General features: G+C 38.0%; 1 protein-coding gene across 1 annotated transcript in view; it reads right to left on the bottom strand.

Moving 5' to 3' along the window:
* Positions 1 to 16,488, bottom strand: part of DENND2C (DENN domain containing 2C) — a 96,001-nt gene that overhangs the window by 43,868 nt on the left and 35,645 nt on the right. Inside the window, exons 2-5 of the mRNA XM_049880016.1 lie at positions 3,523 to 4,522; positions 2,241 to 2,377; positions 1,639 to 1,751; positions 840 to 1,010 (exon numbers count right to left, since the gene is read on the bottom strand). Coding sequence (XP_049735973.1) covers positions 840 to 1,010; positions 1,639 to 1,751; positions 2,241 to 2,377; positions 3,523 to 4,331 — 1,230 coding nt within the window. The 5' untranslated portion in view covers positions 4,332 to 4,522. The remainder of the gene's footprint in view (positions 1 to 839; positions 1,011 to 1,638; positions 1,752 to 2,240; positions 2,378 to 3,522; positions 4,523 to 16,488) is intronic.

Below are 16,488 nucleotides of genomic sequence, written 5' to 3'. Positions count from 1 at the left end.
TAACTTTTGTTTAACGTTGAAATCAGGTACAGTGTGCTAAATGAATACATGCAACTAAATTGGACAGGATTAAGGAAAGGAATAACATTTAAATGATCTAATTTCTACATTGCCGCATATTTGCACAGCATTTTTTCAACCCTGAAAACATTCTGAATTATAGAACAAAGTAACAGAGTTTGAAAAATGTTTTCATGTAATTTCCCAAATGACTCTCCTAAAAGAAAATATATCTATCTACAAGTAACCCCAATTTCTTCATGTTGGACCCTACAGCTCTAGTCTAGATGACTTACAGACTTACTGCCTTTTTTCCTTTGAGGGAGAAGTCATTTATTTAGTATAATCGCTGGTAATTTCTAGTCCCAAGTAATAGATTTCTGTTTTCCTTCCTCCAAATGGAAATTTTTGTCCCAAATTAATGGCATATACTTTGCCATAAATAAACATCTGTGAACTCAAGGACAAAACTGAATTTACTCCAGCAATTATGTAAGTCAATGAGCAGTAATAACAACAGACACTAAGTCCAGCTTGACAAAATGTCCTTTTATATGAGATTCTGGGGCTGCCTTTAAACAGACAGCTGATTTTAATAAGAGCTAAGGTAAATGAAATAAGTCCATCTAAAATCAATTTTCCATATCCATAAAGAAACCCTGGCAAAAGCCATTCATGCATTTGTCTCACATGAGCAAAAGTTTAAAACTTTAGGCTGCTTTCCAAATCTTCTAATTCCAGTAGGTCAGTTCCAACCTATTATTCATTTTAGCCCATTTATTCTCATGTATGGAAATGCTGAAGTAAAGAGTCAAAGAATGAAAGACTGGAGCTCTTACCCTTGGAAGATTTTTCCTTTTCCTGTTTGCAACTTCTCCAGCTCGGAATAGCTTCCATTCAGTTAAAGTGACGGGCAGAGAGGCATCCTTTGTGAGCTTTGAGCGTAAATAGGCTTGGGAGTTCTTCAGTTCCATCGTTTTCCGGAGAAGGAATTGAGGTTTGGGAGGAAGCTACACCAGGAGAAGATGTACTGGTAAGGGGTAAGGATAAGGTCATCCTGCTTATGCCCCTGTTCTCATACAAAGTCAAAGCTATCCCCAGAAACAGATTTATCTTATCTTTCCTATAAAAATGGGCTCAAACGAGGATTCCATAGTTTACTTCTCACCACTTGTAAAGAAGTTTCTCAGGTTTCTGATCCAAAATTCTTCTATTACAATATAATCAAATTCCCAGAAAACAATGGCTCACAGTCCTCAGTAACTCAAGGGAGGCTTTGCTTCCAGAGGTCACAGATGCTTTCAGGGCCAGGCAGATAATTTAGGCCACAGCTAAATGTGAGATTAATAAAGAGTCTTGGGAGCCACAGTAAAATGAATAGTTCATGTCCTATCTAAAGGTACTCACATTCAAATTAAAAAACAAAGTGCTTAAAAAAAAAAAAAAAACCCTAGAGAAAACAGAAAACTGTGTGTTGCCCAAAAAGTGAAGCAAAACAAAACAAAAAACCACCACCAACAATCAAAAATATCACATTCTCAGTGCCTGTTGATTTTGGCCCCAGTTAAACCATCTTAACCCTTTTGTAGGGATCTAATTAGAGTCTCATGTTCTCTTCAATTAATTGGCTGATCATACCTTAGGTGTTTTGAAAGCACTTTTAGGGGGTGGTAGCTTCCATGCTGAAGGGGATCTCCACATGGGTAAAGGCTGTATTGGAATATCTTCATATGGATTTTCTTTGGCGGGATCTGGATAGTGAAAAAAATAACTTTAAGAAAAAAAAAATTTTTTTTTTTCTTAGAGGAACACAAAATGGAAACAAAAAAAACAACTGACTAAATATGTTTTTCTTATTCTACCTTGCTGTAGGGATAAGGGTCTCAAAATCAATGGCACTGTATGCTTATAAAGCGATCAAGAGTTCCACTGAGCTAAAAGAATTCTCAAAAGACTATACTATAAACATCTACTTCTGAGATGAACAGTCCATTACACTATTTCTAAAGTCCATTAAAGAACAAAAGATATTATCCATTAAAGAACAAAAGATTTCCATATTAAAAAGAAAATCTAGAGCAAAATATGCTTGATTGTAAAAGAAAATGCCATCTTACAGTTAGCCAGTACCCAGTGCCGTCGAGTCGATTCTGACTCATAGAGACCCTATAGGACAGAGTAGTTAAGGGCCACCAAACATATACTCATCAAATTTAATTGCAAAGTTTGTGGACACATACACATGATATCCTCATAGATATTGTCCTCAGACTGTGTGTAATAAAGTGCTGAACCAGAATTTCTTCCAAGTTCTTCATGAATCTTCTGTGCATTCCGATTTCGAAAGTGCTGAATATCCTCAAATTCAAAGGATTTCCTTAAGAAAGGAAATAAATTTTAAAGTCATGCCTTTCAAAACTCTCATCTTACTGCCCTGACAGGGAACACGATAGGAAAGCAGTGGGATGCAGACCCCAAATTCTAGTAAAAAGACCAGACTTAATGGTCAGGCTGAGAATAGAAGGACTCCAGAGGTCATGGTCCCCAGACCTTCTGTTAGCCCAAGACAGGAACCATTCCTGTAGCTAACTCTTCAGACAGGGATTGGACTCAACTATGGGATAGAAAATGATACCGGTGAAGAGTGGGCTCCTTGGGTCACATAGACACATGAGACTACGCGGGCAGCTCCTGTTTGGAGAACAGATGAGAGGGCAGAGGGGGACAGAAGCTGGCCGAATGGACATGAAAATAGAGAGTGGAGGAAAGGAGTATGCTGTCTCATTGGAGGGAGACCAAATGGGAGTGTATAGCAAGGTGTGTGTAAGTTTTTGTATGAGAGACTGACTTGGTTTGTAAACTTTCACTTAAAAAAAAAAAAAGTAGCACAGTAAAAATTCAAAAAAACTCTCATCTTTACATTGGTATGGTAAACATAAGTTGATAATGGACTTGTGAACAAAATTACAAGGGCATTTTTATCAGATACCTAAGAATAATAAAATAGGCTGGTCCCCTGTATGTACAATGAGAAAATTGGAGGCTTTTAGTCAATCACATTCATGTTCTTCATTCAGTTCCTTTATTAAGTTCAGTCCCGCATAAAGAGTGGGGATAAGGCCAGCATGCCCTGAATGAAGTGGAAGAATGTATTTGCGTCCCTAGAGATTCTTAAAGATATAAATAATGGAAGTTTTTCTGATGCTCCTATGTCAGTAAACTGTCTTAGCTATTTCCTCTTAAAAAAACCCAAACCCGTTCCATTGAGTCGATTCCGACTCATAGCAACCCTCTAGGGCAGGGTAGAATTTCCCCATAAAGTCACCAAGGCTCCTCACTATTTCCTATGCTTCTACTTGTTCCTACTCTACTCATTCCCCCTGTCAGTTATTCAACATCTGTATGTTCAAACTAGGGCTACAACTCTCGGAGGGAAATGGTACAGGGATTGATTTGAAAAGAACCTCAATAATCCTACAAATAAAATACCTACAAATCATTAGCTATAGAATAAAAACATACCTTTTAGATCTCCCTCTGATTTTTCCATCATATTTCTTTGGTTCGGGTTCCTGAGAAGGGGCAAAAGAAGATCCTGCACAAGAATTATTTTCACAGTATTTTCTGTCACAGTTTCTTTCTTTACATGGCATAACACCAGATTCAGATAAATATCTGAATGTCCTACGAGGTTTTGGCAAAGGATTTATAGAAGGTCCACATTCTTGCCCCTCAGGTTCAGAGTAAATATTTTCTAAGCTCTTGGTTATTCCATATGAACTATCCAGAGCTCCAAAATTCAGTTCTTTTTCTGAAGAGTCACAACGTTCTAAAGCCAGGTTTAAGACTTTATCTGAGGGAAGTGCTTCTATTTTCTTCCACAATATTTGTGAGGTATACAAGTTCCCTGGAGGTAATGAAGTCTCTGGGTCCAAAACAGCTTCTTTCCAGCTTTCAATTTGTTTGACCCGAGAGCATACCCATTTGGTTTCCGGTTCATTTTCAAAGAAACATGTATCATTAGAGTTCCGTTTCTCACTTTCACCCTCACTTTGATTGCGGCTTTTGGCATCTTCCTTGAGATCTGACCCCACATTTTGAGAGTTGGTTACATCCAAATTTTTACTCTTTTCCTCAGCAACAAGTTTTTTCTTGGGAAGACTCTCCTGGTGACAGTTATATCTCACTCCAAACTCCTTTGGATTAGATACACCATTTGTCCTTCCTTCCCAGTGAGAAATTTTTTGTTTGATGTTTTTGCAGTGGCTTCTTGACAGTGTCTGAACAGCAGAACGAGAAAAACCAACATCCATGTTCCCAGTTGGGTGCATGAGATGTGATGAATTTTACACAGGTTCCATTACAAGTAACTGTGAAATATCGTATCCTTTACCCTGTCAGTTAGCATCCAAACCATTCCAGCATTTTCCTTTCATCTTTAACTTGTATATCTCTTTTTAAAAAGAAAGATTTTGACCATTGATCCTTGCTGGAAAATGCTACAGCTTTATCTTGAATATTCCTGTTAAAATGAGACAAGAATATGTTAGCATAGTTCTATAATTTTCCCAATTTCGACTCCACTCAAACACTGCCCACCTTTCCCTAAATAGTTCATTTACAATGCATATATAAAATTGTACTTGTCATCTATTAAGTAACTCAACACTATAAAGGCACTCCTAAGATGGCTGATACAATAATACTGAGAAAACATTGCTTGTGGTATTTCTCAAGTTGTCAGCTTTAATGTTCTGCCGTATTTCATCTCCTAACGTTACGTGGAATAGAATTTTGTAAGAGATTACACAGAGCAGTTTACAACGCTATTTTTAAATCAATCGATTCTTTATGAAACCTTCTCTTAATGAAACAATGACCAATGGAGTAGTATAAAAAGCATACATATACAGAAATACATCTCAAATGACCAAAATGCTTATGTATACATTCAAGGCAAGAGCCAGTTAGTCTGGAAACATACCAATAGTTAATTTCCCCCTCCTTTTTTATGTGGATAAATAATATTAGCTCATCACATACCCTCATTTCACTTTTACTATTAGCAACACAGGATTCCATACACACCATGCTGAAGACAATCCAAGGTGCCCATTAACAAATAGTTGTTTTAAAATGTAATCTATTGTGTCACAGACTGAACTTCCCACATCTCTGCTGCCACACCCTTGACCCAAATCAGCAAAAATACTTACAGTCACTGTCACATTCCTTCCTTTCACACAGAGGCTTCACTCAGTTAGGCCCATAAACAATTTCCTGAAATGTACAATGTGGCAGAAAACTTTTCCTGCCAACTGAGTGAAGACCTGATCTCAAGTCCTACTCTGTACTGGTTATAAATAGCAATTGATACAAAACTTCCTGAGGCAGGGGTCATCCTTCCTTGAGCTTCGTCTGTGTGGCCTTGATTAGCAGGCAGGAAAATATCTTGCCCAGCTCTGTCAGTGCAGCTGACCAAGACTTACACACACACACACACACACAATTTATTCAAAGGAGTGCAACAGCTAATCAGGACTTCTATCAACTTTCCCTGAAGCCATTCCTACAAGTGTATAGAAAAACCAGATTTGCCAGTAAATAAGCTTTGGTGAGGATCTGATGCAAATAATATCATTCTAAAAAAACCTTAAAACCCATTCACGTGGGTGGAAAAAAACAAACAACAGAAAACAAAACAAAAATACCAAAACTGTTGCCCAAAACCCTTGATAAAAGACTAATGCATAGCATTTGAAGATTTACTCAGCTACTGTTCATGACTAAAACTCTGAAAATCCTTTTCTTCTGTCACTTACAGGGGATTCCCAAGAACTCAGGTTTTCCTCATTCTATACAAGGTGGAAGTTTTTTCTCTGCCCCCAAGGAGACTAGTAGAGGTTTTTGACAGTCTTTGTTAACTCCTTCGTTACTCTTCCCTAGTTAATGTGTCTTTTGTGTGAATGGTCATACAGAGAAGAAAAAGATGAAAATTTCCAGGGCTAAAAAAAAAAAAAAAAAAAATTTTAACTTGAAAATGACTAGCAACAGATGGCTTAATCTATGAAATTCACACACAAATATAAATGAGGGGCACTGATGGCATTTCAGTGACGGCAGAATGGCACAGCGGCGTGAGAAACTCCGAACATAGGCTTGACACTGTAAAGAGAAATTCTATTTGCTCTGAAATGTGTTTATTCATACATTGCAATTTTCAAGAAACTGAGCAATTTCAAAAACAAAACTAAAAAAAAGTTTCAGCATATTTTAACTAGATCTATGAATGTACTGATAGTATAAAATATGCCTTTATATCTCCTTTCACAGTTTCAATTTTTGCCAAATTAATTTAAGCCCTTTATAATGTGGCTTGCTCATTCCCATGTACAGGCTGTGATTTGTTTGGTCTCATCCAAAAACTAAGAATCATTCACCAAAACAAGAGTTGCTTCAGTTTTTTTCTTACAGGCATCTGGTGTCTAACTCTCCCTTTACCTGAACTGCATTCTGAGCCACCTTGCCCCCCTCCCCAGCAAGATTTATTATAAAGTTACAGTAACCAAGATAGTGTGTATTAATGAAAAGATAGACAAATGGATCAGTGGAAGAGCACAAAGAGTCCATAAATAAACCCACACTTACATAGTCAATTGATTTCCACAGAGCTGTTTTTCTTTTGCTAAGGTAATTCAATAGGGTAAGAAAAATCTTTTCAACAAACGGCACTGCAACAAATGGCTATCCATATGGGAAAAATGAAACTCAATTCTTACCTTACACAATTTAAAAAATTAACTGGAAAAGGATCATAAACCTAAACAAAACACCTAAAGCTATAAACCTTCCAGAAAACAAAACAAAACAAAAACAGAAGAACATCTTCATGACTTTGAGGAAGGAAAAGACTTGTTAGGACACAAAAGCGCTAACCATAAAGGAAAAAAATTGATAAACTGAACTTCATCAAAATTAAAGCCTCTGCTCGTCTAAAGATTTTGTTTTTAAAAATGAAACGACAAGCCACAGACTAGGAGAAATATTCACAATACATATATCTGACAAGGGCTGTCATAGATTGAATTGTGTCCTCCAAAGATATGTGTCAACTTGGCTAGGTCATGATTCCCTTGTATGATTGGATGATGGCCTACCATTTTATCTTCTGATGTTGTAAATCCTATCATTATGATGTAATAAAATGGATTAGTGGCAGTTATACTGATGAGGTCTACAAGATTAGGTGTATCTTAAGCCAATCTCTTTTTAGATTTAAAAGACAGAAACGAGCAGAGAGACATGGGAACCTCATGCCACCAAGAAAGCAGTGCGGGGAGCAAAGCATGTCCTTTGGACCCGAGGTTCCTGCATTGACATTCTCCCAGACTAACGAAAGACTGATGCATGGCAAGGACCTTCCTCCAGAGCAGACAGAGAGAGAAAGCATTCCTCTGGAGCTGATGCCCTGAATGTGGACTTCTAGCCTACTGGACCGTGAGAGAATACACTTCTCTTTGCTAAAGCCATCCACTTGTGATATTTCTTTTATAGCAGCACTAGATGACTAAGGCAAGGGCCTGAATTCAGATTTTATAAAGAACTATAATAAGAAAATCATAAGGCAAACGACACAATTAAAACATGGGTTAAGATATTGAACAGACACTTCACAAGAGAGGATTTATGAATAAAGCACAGTAAAGCATGTGAAAAGATGTACATCATCATTACTTATCAGGAAAATGCAAATTAAAACACAATGAGATGCCTCTACACACCCATTAGAATGGCCAAAATGAAAAAGAAATGACAGTACCAAGCAGTGGTGTATTGCTGGTAGAAGTATAAAATGGCACAACCACTTTGGAAAACCGTAGGGCAGTTTTTTTTTAAATAACATTAGCGTGTAATTGCAGTTTCTTACAAAATTACACATGATTATCATATGGCCCAGCAATTCCACTCTTATGTATTTCACATGAAAGGAAAACATATGCTCGCATAAATACTTCTACATGAATACTCACGGCATCTTTATGGCACAGTGGTGAAGAGCTTGACTGCTAACCAAAAGGTTGGCAGTTTGAATCCACCAGCAGCTCCTTGGAAATCCTATAGGGCAGTTCTACCCTGTCCGATAGGGTCACTATAAGTCAGAATTGATTTGACGGCAATGAGTTTGGCTATTCATAATTGGCCCAAACTGTAAACAACCCAAATGATCATCAACAGGCGGACGCATAAACAAACTGTGATATATTCATACAATGGGATATCATCAGCAATTAAAAGGAATAAACAAATGATATGAACAACATGGATACATTTCAAAAACATTTTGAAGGCACAAAAGAGGGTATTTCATTTACATGAAATTCTAGAACAGGCAAAACTAATCTTGCCTAGGACCAGGAGTATGAGAATTGACCACAAGGGGCATGAGGGACATTTTTGGGTTGATAAAAAGATTAGAGATCTTTATTGGGGTGGTCATTACATAGATGTATAGCTTTGTCAAAATTAATTGACTATACTCTTAAAATGGGTGTATATTATTGTATGTAAATTATACCTCAATAAAGTTAATTTTTAAAAATTAAAAAAAAGATTAAAGGTAAGATATCTAAATATTCTTTGAAAATTCTATCCATTTTTGCTCTTGCTATTCATGAATGAGAAAATCATCCTAACTTCAAAGACAGGTTTAAAATAGGCCAACTTTACTTCGCATAGCAATTTCAGTTACTAAGCAGTTTCAGTTAATTCACTTCCTTTCCTCTCATAATAGCCTTGGTATATATTACTGTGCACATTTTACAGGTGAGGACACTTAAGCTCTGAGAAAATTAATGAATTGTCCCATGTTACAAAGCCTCAGATTTTTCTTGTATATCACAGCTACTATTAAAATTTTGATAACTAATTTCAACTGTTTTTCCACACCCACTGAACTCTCCAATTGTTTCCCATGCAAAAAATAATGCCAAGGGGAGTTAATTTCCTGAATGAGTGCTTTAATGGAAATCACTTCCAATACCAATTTTAAAAACAAATGGTCTCCTTTGTGGAGGTCAGTGACCCTCAGAGCAGGTGCTGCTGGTCTTCTGTATCTTTACTAATAAAGTAACAATCATTTAAAACTAAGTAGTGTTAATATACACTATTTAGTTTTAAATGATTGTTATTTGGGTAGTGTAATATATGTTACTGCAATAAGCAAGACCCAAACAGTGAATTCCACATGTGGGACAATTAGATTAACAATCTTATATTCGATTTTCACATAAGGCTTACTAATAACTTGAGGAGCAAAGGAAGGGTCCATATTTGTAATGAATTTCAGATCTTTTAGAAGCAGTGAATGTATGCTGGGTAAGATATTTTAATTATTCTAAACAAAAATCACTCTTTGTAATCAGCCTGGGTTCTGTAGAACTGGTATTACCTTTCTAGGAACAACAGATTTTGACCAGGAAACCTAAAAAAAGTTGTTATACAACCATATTCTTAAACATCTAAATAATCAGATATTTCTTCCTTAGTAACGTATTCGGCCCCCAAGGAATATTACACTAGTCACTGCAGTTTTACCTTAAGCTCCTACCTCTTCTTTTGTCCTGGGAAAAGAGAACCCTTAGGTGCAGATGCCTATTTTTAAAATGCCAGTTGCAGGTTTAGGGCCAGAATGACTACTTATCTGAAGACACCAAACCCAAAACCAAACCCACTGCAGTTGAGTTGATTCTGACTCATAGCAGGTCTATAGGACAGGGTAGAACTGCCCCATAGAGTTTCCAAGGAGCACATGGCAGATTCGAACTGCCCATCTCTTGGTTAACAGTTGTAGTACTCAACTACTACACCACCAGGGTTTCCATCTGAAGAAAAGAGGTGCCAAAGGGATTCCAACTACTCAGCTACTAGAAAGAACACAACCAAATGGGAAGAGAATCACTGTTGGTATCATAAAGATGCCTTATTTCAGAAAAGAGGTAAGACTCAGGATAGATGAACAAAAGAAACCTCCACTGATTAAAAAAGGAAAAGGCTGCATATACTATAGTACAAAGAGAGGAATAGAACTAATACCCTATGTCTACAATGTGCAAAGTATTTTAGTAAATATTATAATTCTCCCCTCAATCATATGAAGTAGACATTAATCTCTCTGTGCCACATTCCTTATTTGAAAAATGGGGATAAACGACTAAACATTATATAATTCTCCCCTCAATCATATGAAGTAGATATTACCATATTTTTACGCAAATAACTCAAACCTATGTTTGTTTGCAAACTGTGCCTTCACCCTGCGGGGTATTTTCAAAAGTGCTGCTATGCTAATTTTTTCACATGTTGCTGTGAAAAAAATTAGCATAGCACCTATGAAAATACCTTGTGGGGAGAGGGTGAGGTTGGCAAACAAACATAGTAGGTGCGTGTTATTTGCATAAAAATATGGTCATCTCTCTGTGCCACAGTCTTCATCCGTAAAGTGGGGATAAATGACTTTCCTAATAGTCCAAGGTCCCAAAGCTAGTGGAGCTGGGATTCAGACGTGAATATGACTACTCCTAAATCCGCTGCTTTTTCTACTCTCACAATATGCTGTGCGCTCCCCCAAACAGGGAGCACTGGACTAGAAATCAGAAGAACTGGATTCTAGTCCTAACCCTGCAATTTATTAGCTGTGTGACCTTAGGAAAGTCACTTTACCTTTCTGAGTTTCAGTTTTCTCATCTGATGAAATGACAATTAATCACTGCTTTCCGTGTACTTCCTTTAACATTTCTTGTAGTGTAAATCTGCTGGCAACAAATTTTCTCAGCTTTCTGCAGTCTGAAAATATCTTAATTTTTAGCTTTGGAGGATAATTTTACTGAATATAGAATTCTAGATTAGCAGTTTTTTCTTTAATTACTTTGTCTTTTTAATAATCTAAAAAAGAGTGAAAGAAACAAGCAGATTCTCTGAGTGTAGTAAAGCTGTTTACAGGTTAGCAAGGTACATCACTTTTCAACTTCGCAATGAGACAACGCATAGTAATAGGTTTTTTATAAAACTTATGCAGAAAGCCATATTTAATTAATAAGTGAGGTATTGCGGCTGAACTTTAATCATCTCTGTGATATCTTTGCCTTTTAACACTTCAAAGAGATCTTTTGCGGCAGATTCTCCCAATGCAAAACATCATTTGATTTCTTGACTGCCGCTTCCACAGACATTGTTGATCCAAATAGAATGAAATTCTTGACAGCTTCAATTTCTTCGCTACTTATCATGAGGTTGTTTATTAGAGCAGTTGTGAAGATTTTCATCTCCTTTATATTCAGGTGTAATCCAAAGGCTGTAGTTTCGACCTTCATCAGTGTTAAGTCATCTGCACTTTTGGCAAACAAGGTTGTGTTATCTGCATATTGCAGGATGTTAATGAGTTTTCCTCTAATCCTGATGCTACATTTTTCTTCATACAGTCCAGCTTCTTGGATTATTTGTTCACCATACAGACCAAATAAGTAAGGTGAAAGGATACAAATCTGCTGTACACCTTTTCCAATTTTAAACCACAGAATCCCCTTGTTCTGTTTGAGGGACCGCCTTTTAATCCATGTTGAGCATTAAGAGCCAGGCATAGTTGTAATCACTTTACAGATAATTAACTTGCCTAATTCTTATAAGAACCCCAGGAGGTAGATACAGCTATCCTCATTTTATAGATGCAGAAATAAAGCACAAGGAGATTAAGTAACTGATATAATGTCTTATCCTCTGCCACAGATGACATTTATTTTATAAAGTTGTTGTAAGAATAAACTATGAAATGATATAAAGTGTTTCAGACAGTATATAGTAATGCCATATAGTAAATGCTCAATAAATGATAGGTAAGTAGGGAGAGAGGGAAAAAAGGAGGGAAAGAGAGAGGTAGATAGGTAGACAGACAGACAGACAGACAGATAGCTGCTACAGAGCTGAACTGTTGGCCAGTCCTGCATCTTTCTCAAGATCGTTGGCAGGTTCAAGTCCATCGTTGCTGCTACTGTGCCAATCCATTTCACTGAGGGTCTTTAATGCCTTCGTCGGCCCTCTGCTCCACCAAATGTGATGTCCTCCTCTAGTGGTTGATCCCTCCTGCTGATGTGCTCAAAGCCAGCGAATTGGACAGTTTTGTGTGGTACTTTATAACACTTTTTTTTTTAATTGTGCTTTAGGAGAAAGTTTACAGCACAAATTAGTTTCTCATTCAAAAATTTATATACAAGTTGTTTTGTGACATTCATTTCAATCTCTGCATTGTGTCAGCACTCTCCCCCTTTCCCTTTCCACCCCATATTCCCCGTGTCCGCTCATCTAGTTTTCCTGTCCTTTCCTGCCTTCTGGTCTTTGCTTTTGGGCAGGAGTTGCCCATTTGGTCTCGCATACATGACTGAACTAAGAAGCACATTCCTCGTGTTATTGTTTTATTAACCTGTCTCATCTTTGGCTGAAAGGTGACTTTGGGAGTGGCTTCAGTTCTGAGCAGGGTGTCTGGGGGCCATAATTTTGGGGATTTCTCCAGTCTCTGTCAGACCAGTAAGTCTGGTCTTTTTTTCTGAATTTGAATTTTGTTCTATATTTTTCTTGCACTCCGTCCGGGACCCTCTATTGTGATCCCTGTCGGAGCGGTTGGTGGTGGTAGTGAGGCGCCATCTAGTTCTTCTGGAGTAAGGCTGGTGGGGCTGTGGTTCATTTGGTCCATTAGTCCTTTAGACTAATATTTTCGTTGTGTCTTTGGTTTTCTTCATTCTCCATTGCCCCGGATGCGCTGAGACCAATAGATATATCTTAGATGGCTGCTTGTAAGCTTTTAAGACCTCAGACGCTACTCTCCAAAGTAGGATGTAGAACATTTTCTTTATGAACTACGTTATGCCAATTGACCTAGATGTCCCCCAGGACCATGGTCCCTAGCCCTCAGCCCCAGTAACTTAGTCCCTCAAGGTGTCTGGATGTGTCTAGGAAGCTTCCACGACTTTCCCTTGGTTAAGTTGTACTGACTTCCCCTATATTACGTGTTGTGTTTCCCTTCACCAAAGTTAACTCGTATACTATCTAGTTAGTAACTAGTTAGTAAATTTTTCCTCCCCAACCCTTCTGTCCCTTGTAATCTCCAAAGATTGTTTCTTTCTGTGTGTAAACCTTTTCATGAGTTTTTACAACAGTGGTCACATACAATATTTGTCCTTTTGTGACTGACTTATTTCACTCAGCATAATGCCCTCCAGATTCACCCATGTTGTGTGGTATTTCGCAGATTCATCATTGGTCTTTATCGTTGCATGGTATTCCACTGTGGTACGTATCATACTTTGTTTATCCATTCATCTGCTGATGGGCACTTAGCTTGTTTCCACCTTTTTTTTTTTTAATAATTTTTTTGCATTTTTTGTTGTTGTTGAAAATATACACAGTAGAATGTATACCAGTGCAACAATTTCTACACGCACAATTTAGTGACGATGATTATATTCTTCAAGTTGTGCAACCATTCTCACCCTCCTTTTTCCAAATTGTTCCTCTCCCATTAACATAAACTTACTGCCCCCTTCCTAACCATTCCAGTTGCTCCTCTCAATTTCATCCCATATAGATAGTTCTTTTCAAAAGAAGAATTTTAAAGAGGGTGCCATTACAAAGAAGTAACAATGGCCACAAAAACAGACTTGATTAACAACACTCCTCTTTGGATTGCTAAAGGAAGGGCACAACATTGCCAAGTAACCAAAACAGGGTTTCATCTATATAAACTCCATGAAACAGGTTATCTGACCAACTTTGTTGTTTTTATCCTGAAACAAAATTAATGTACATTTCCTGACTAAAACTAAGGCTTAGAGACAGACTAGAGGAAGCATTACCCACCCATTGCCACCGAGTAGATTCTGACCTCAAAGAGACCCTATAGGACAGAGCAGAACTGCTCCACAGGGTTTCCAGGGCTCCTCAGTAAAGTCAGGTCTAAATGATTTTTTTTAAACCTCAGAAGAACTACAAGATTAACTACAGATAATCAAGAATTGACTCTAAGTTATGCCCTTTCCTTTCTATGAAAGTACTTCCAAAAAAAAACTAAACCCACTGTCATCGAGTCAATTCTGACTCATAGCAACCCTACAGGACAGAGTAGAACTGCCCCATAAGGTTGCCAAGGCTGTAAATCTTATGGAAGCAGACTACCACATCTTTCACCTGCAGAGTGGCTGGTGGGCTTCAACCGCCGACCTTTTGGTTAGCAGCGGAGTGATATAACCACTGTGCAACCGGGCCTCCTTGTAAATACATAATGTCTATAAAATAAAAAGATTATACGGTGGATGGGACTTTTTTGTGTGTGTGCTTTAAGTAAAAGTTTACAAATCAAGTCAGTCTCTCACACAAAAACTTATATACACCTTGCTACATACTCCCAATTAAAAAAAAAAAAAATTTTTTTTAACTCCCAATTGCTCTCCCCCTAATGAGACAGCCCACTCCCTCCCTCTAATCTCTCTTTTTGTGCCCATTTCTCAGCTTCTAATCCCCTTTACCCTCTCATCTCCCCTCCAGGCAGGAGATGCCAACATAGTCTCAAGCGTCCACCTGATCCACCTGATCCAAGAAGCTCACTCCTCACCAGCATTCCTCTCTAACCCACTGTCCAGTCCAATCCCTGTCTGAAGAGTTGGCTTTGGGAATGGTTCCTGTCCTGGGCCAAAAGAAGGTCTGGGGGCCTTGACCACCGGGGTCCTTCTAGTCTCAGTCAGACCATTAAGTCTGGTCTTTTTATGAGAATTTGGGGTCTGCATCCCACTGCTCTCCTGTTCTCTCAGGAGTTCCCTGCTGTGTTCCCTGTCAGGGCAGTGCCTGGTGTAGCCAGGCAGCATCTAGTTCTTCTGGTCTCAGGCTGATGTAGTCTCTGGTTTATGTGGCCCCTTCTGTCTCTTCAGCTCGTAATTACCTTGTGTCCTTCGTTTTCTTTATTCTCCTTTGATCCAGGTGGGTTGAGACCAATTGATGCATCTTAGATGACCGCTTGCTAGCATTTAAGACCCCAGACGCCTCTCTCCAAGGTAGGATGCAGAATGTTTTCTTAATAGATTTTATTATGCCACTTGACTCAGATGTCCCCTGAAACCATGGTCCCCAAACCCCTGCCCCTGCTATGCTGGCCTTCGAAGCATTCAGTTTATTCAGGAAATTGCTTTTAGTTTACTCCCGTTGTGCTGACCTTTTCTGTATTGTGTGTTGTCTTTCCCTTTACCTAAAATAGTTCTTATCTACTACGTAATTAGTGAATGCCCCTCTCCAGCCCTCCCTCCCTCCACCCTCTCATAACCATCAAAGAATATTTCCTTCTCTGTTTAAACTATTTCTCCAGTTCTTATAAGAGTGGTCTTGTATAATATTTGTCCTTTTGCAACTAATTTCACTCAGCATAATGTCTTCCAGATTCCTCCATGTTACGAAATGTTTCACAGATTCCTCACTGTTGTTTATTAATGCATAGTATTCCACTGTGTGAATATACCATAATTTATTTATCCATTCATCCATTGATGGGTACCTTGGTTGCTTCCATCTTTTTGCTATTGTAAACAGTGCTGCAGTGAACATGGGTGTGCATATATCTGTTCGTGTAAAGGCTCTTATTTCTCTAGGATATATTCCAAGAAGCAGAATTGCTGGATCGTATGGTACTTCTATTTCTAGCTTTTTAAGGAATTGCCAAATTAATTTCCAAAGTGGTTGTACCATTTTACATTCCCACCAGCAGTGTATAAGTGTTCCAATCTCTCCACAGCCTGTCCAACATTTATTATTTTGTGTTTTTTGGATTAATGCCAGCCTTGTTGGAGTAAGATGAAATCTCATTGCAGTTTTGATTTGCATTTCCCTAATGACTAATGACTAATGATCGTGAACATTTCCTCAAAAATCTGTTGGCTACCTGAGTGTCTTCTTTACTGAAGTGTCTATTCATATCTTTTGCCCATTTTTTATTTGGGTTATTTGTCTTTTTGTAGTTGAGTTTTTGCAGTATCACGTAGATTTTAGAGATCAGGCGCTGATCGGAAATGTCATAGATAAAACTTTTCCCTAGTCTGCAGGTAATCTTTTCATTCTTTTGGTGAAGTCTTTGGATGAGCATAGGTGTTTGATTTTTAGGAGCTCCCAGTTACCTGGTTTCTCTTCTGCATTGTTAATAATGTTTGTACACTGTTAATGCCATGTATTAGGGCTCCTAATGTTGTCCCTATTTTTTCTTCCATGATCTTTATCGTTTTAGATTTTATATTTAGGTCTTTGATCCATTTTGAGCTTGTTTTTGTGCATGGAGTAAGGTATCGGTCTTGTTTCATTTTTTGCAGATGGATATCCAGTTATGCCAGCACCATTTGTTAAAAAGACTGTCTTTTCCCCATGTAACTGACTTTGGGCCTTTGTAAAATATCAACTGCTCATATG

This window comes from Elephas maximus, chromosome 3 (genome assembly GCF_024166365.1).
Source record: "Elephas maximus indicus isolate mEleMax1 chromosome 3, mEleMax1 primary haplotype, whole genome shotgun sequence".
In the NCBI taxonomy this organism is placed as follows: domain Eukaryota; kingdom Metazoa; phylum Chordata; class Mammalia; order Proboscidea; family Elephantidae; genus Elephas; species Elephas maximus.
This window is presented reverse-complemented; position numbering and strand designations above follow the sequence as displayed.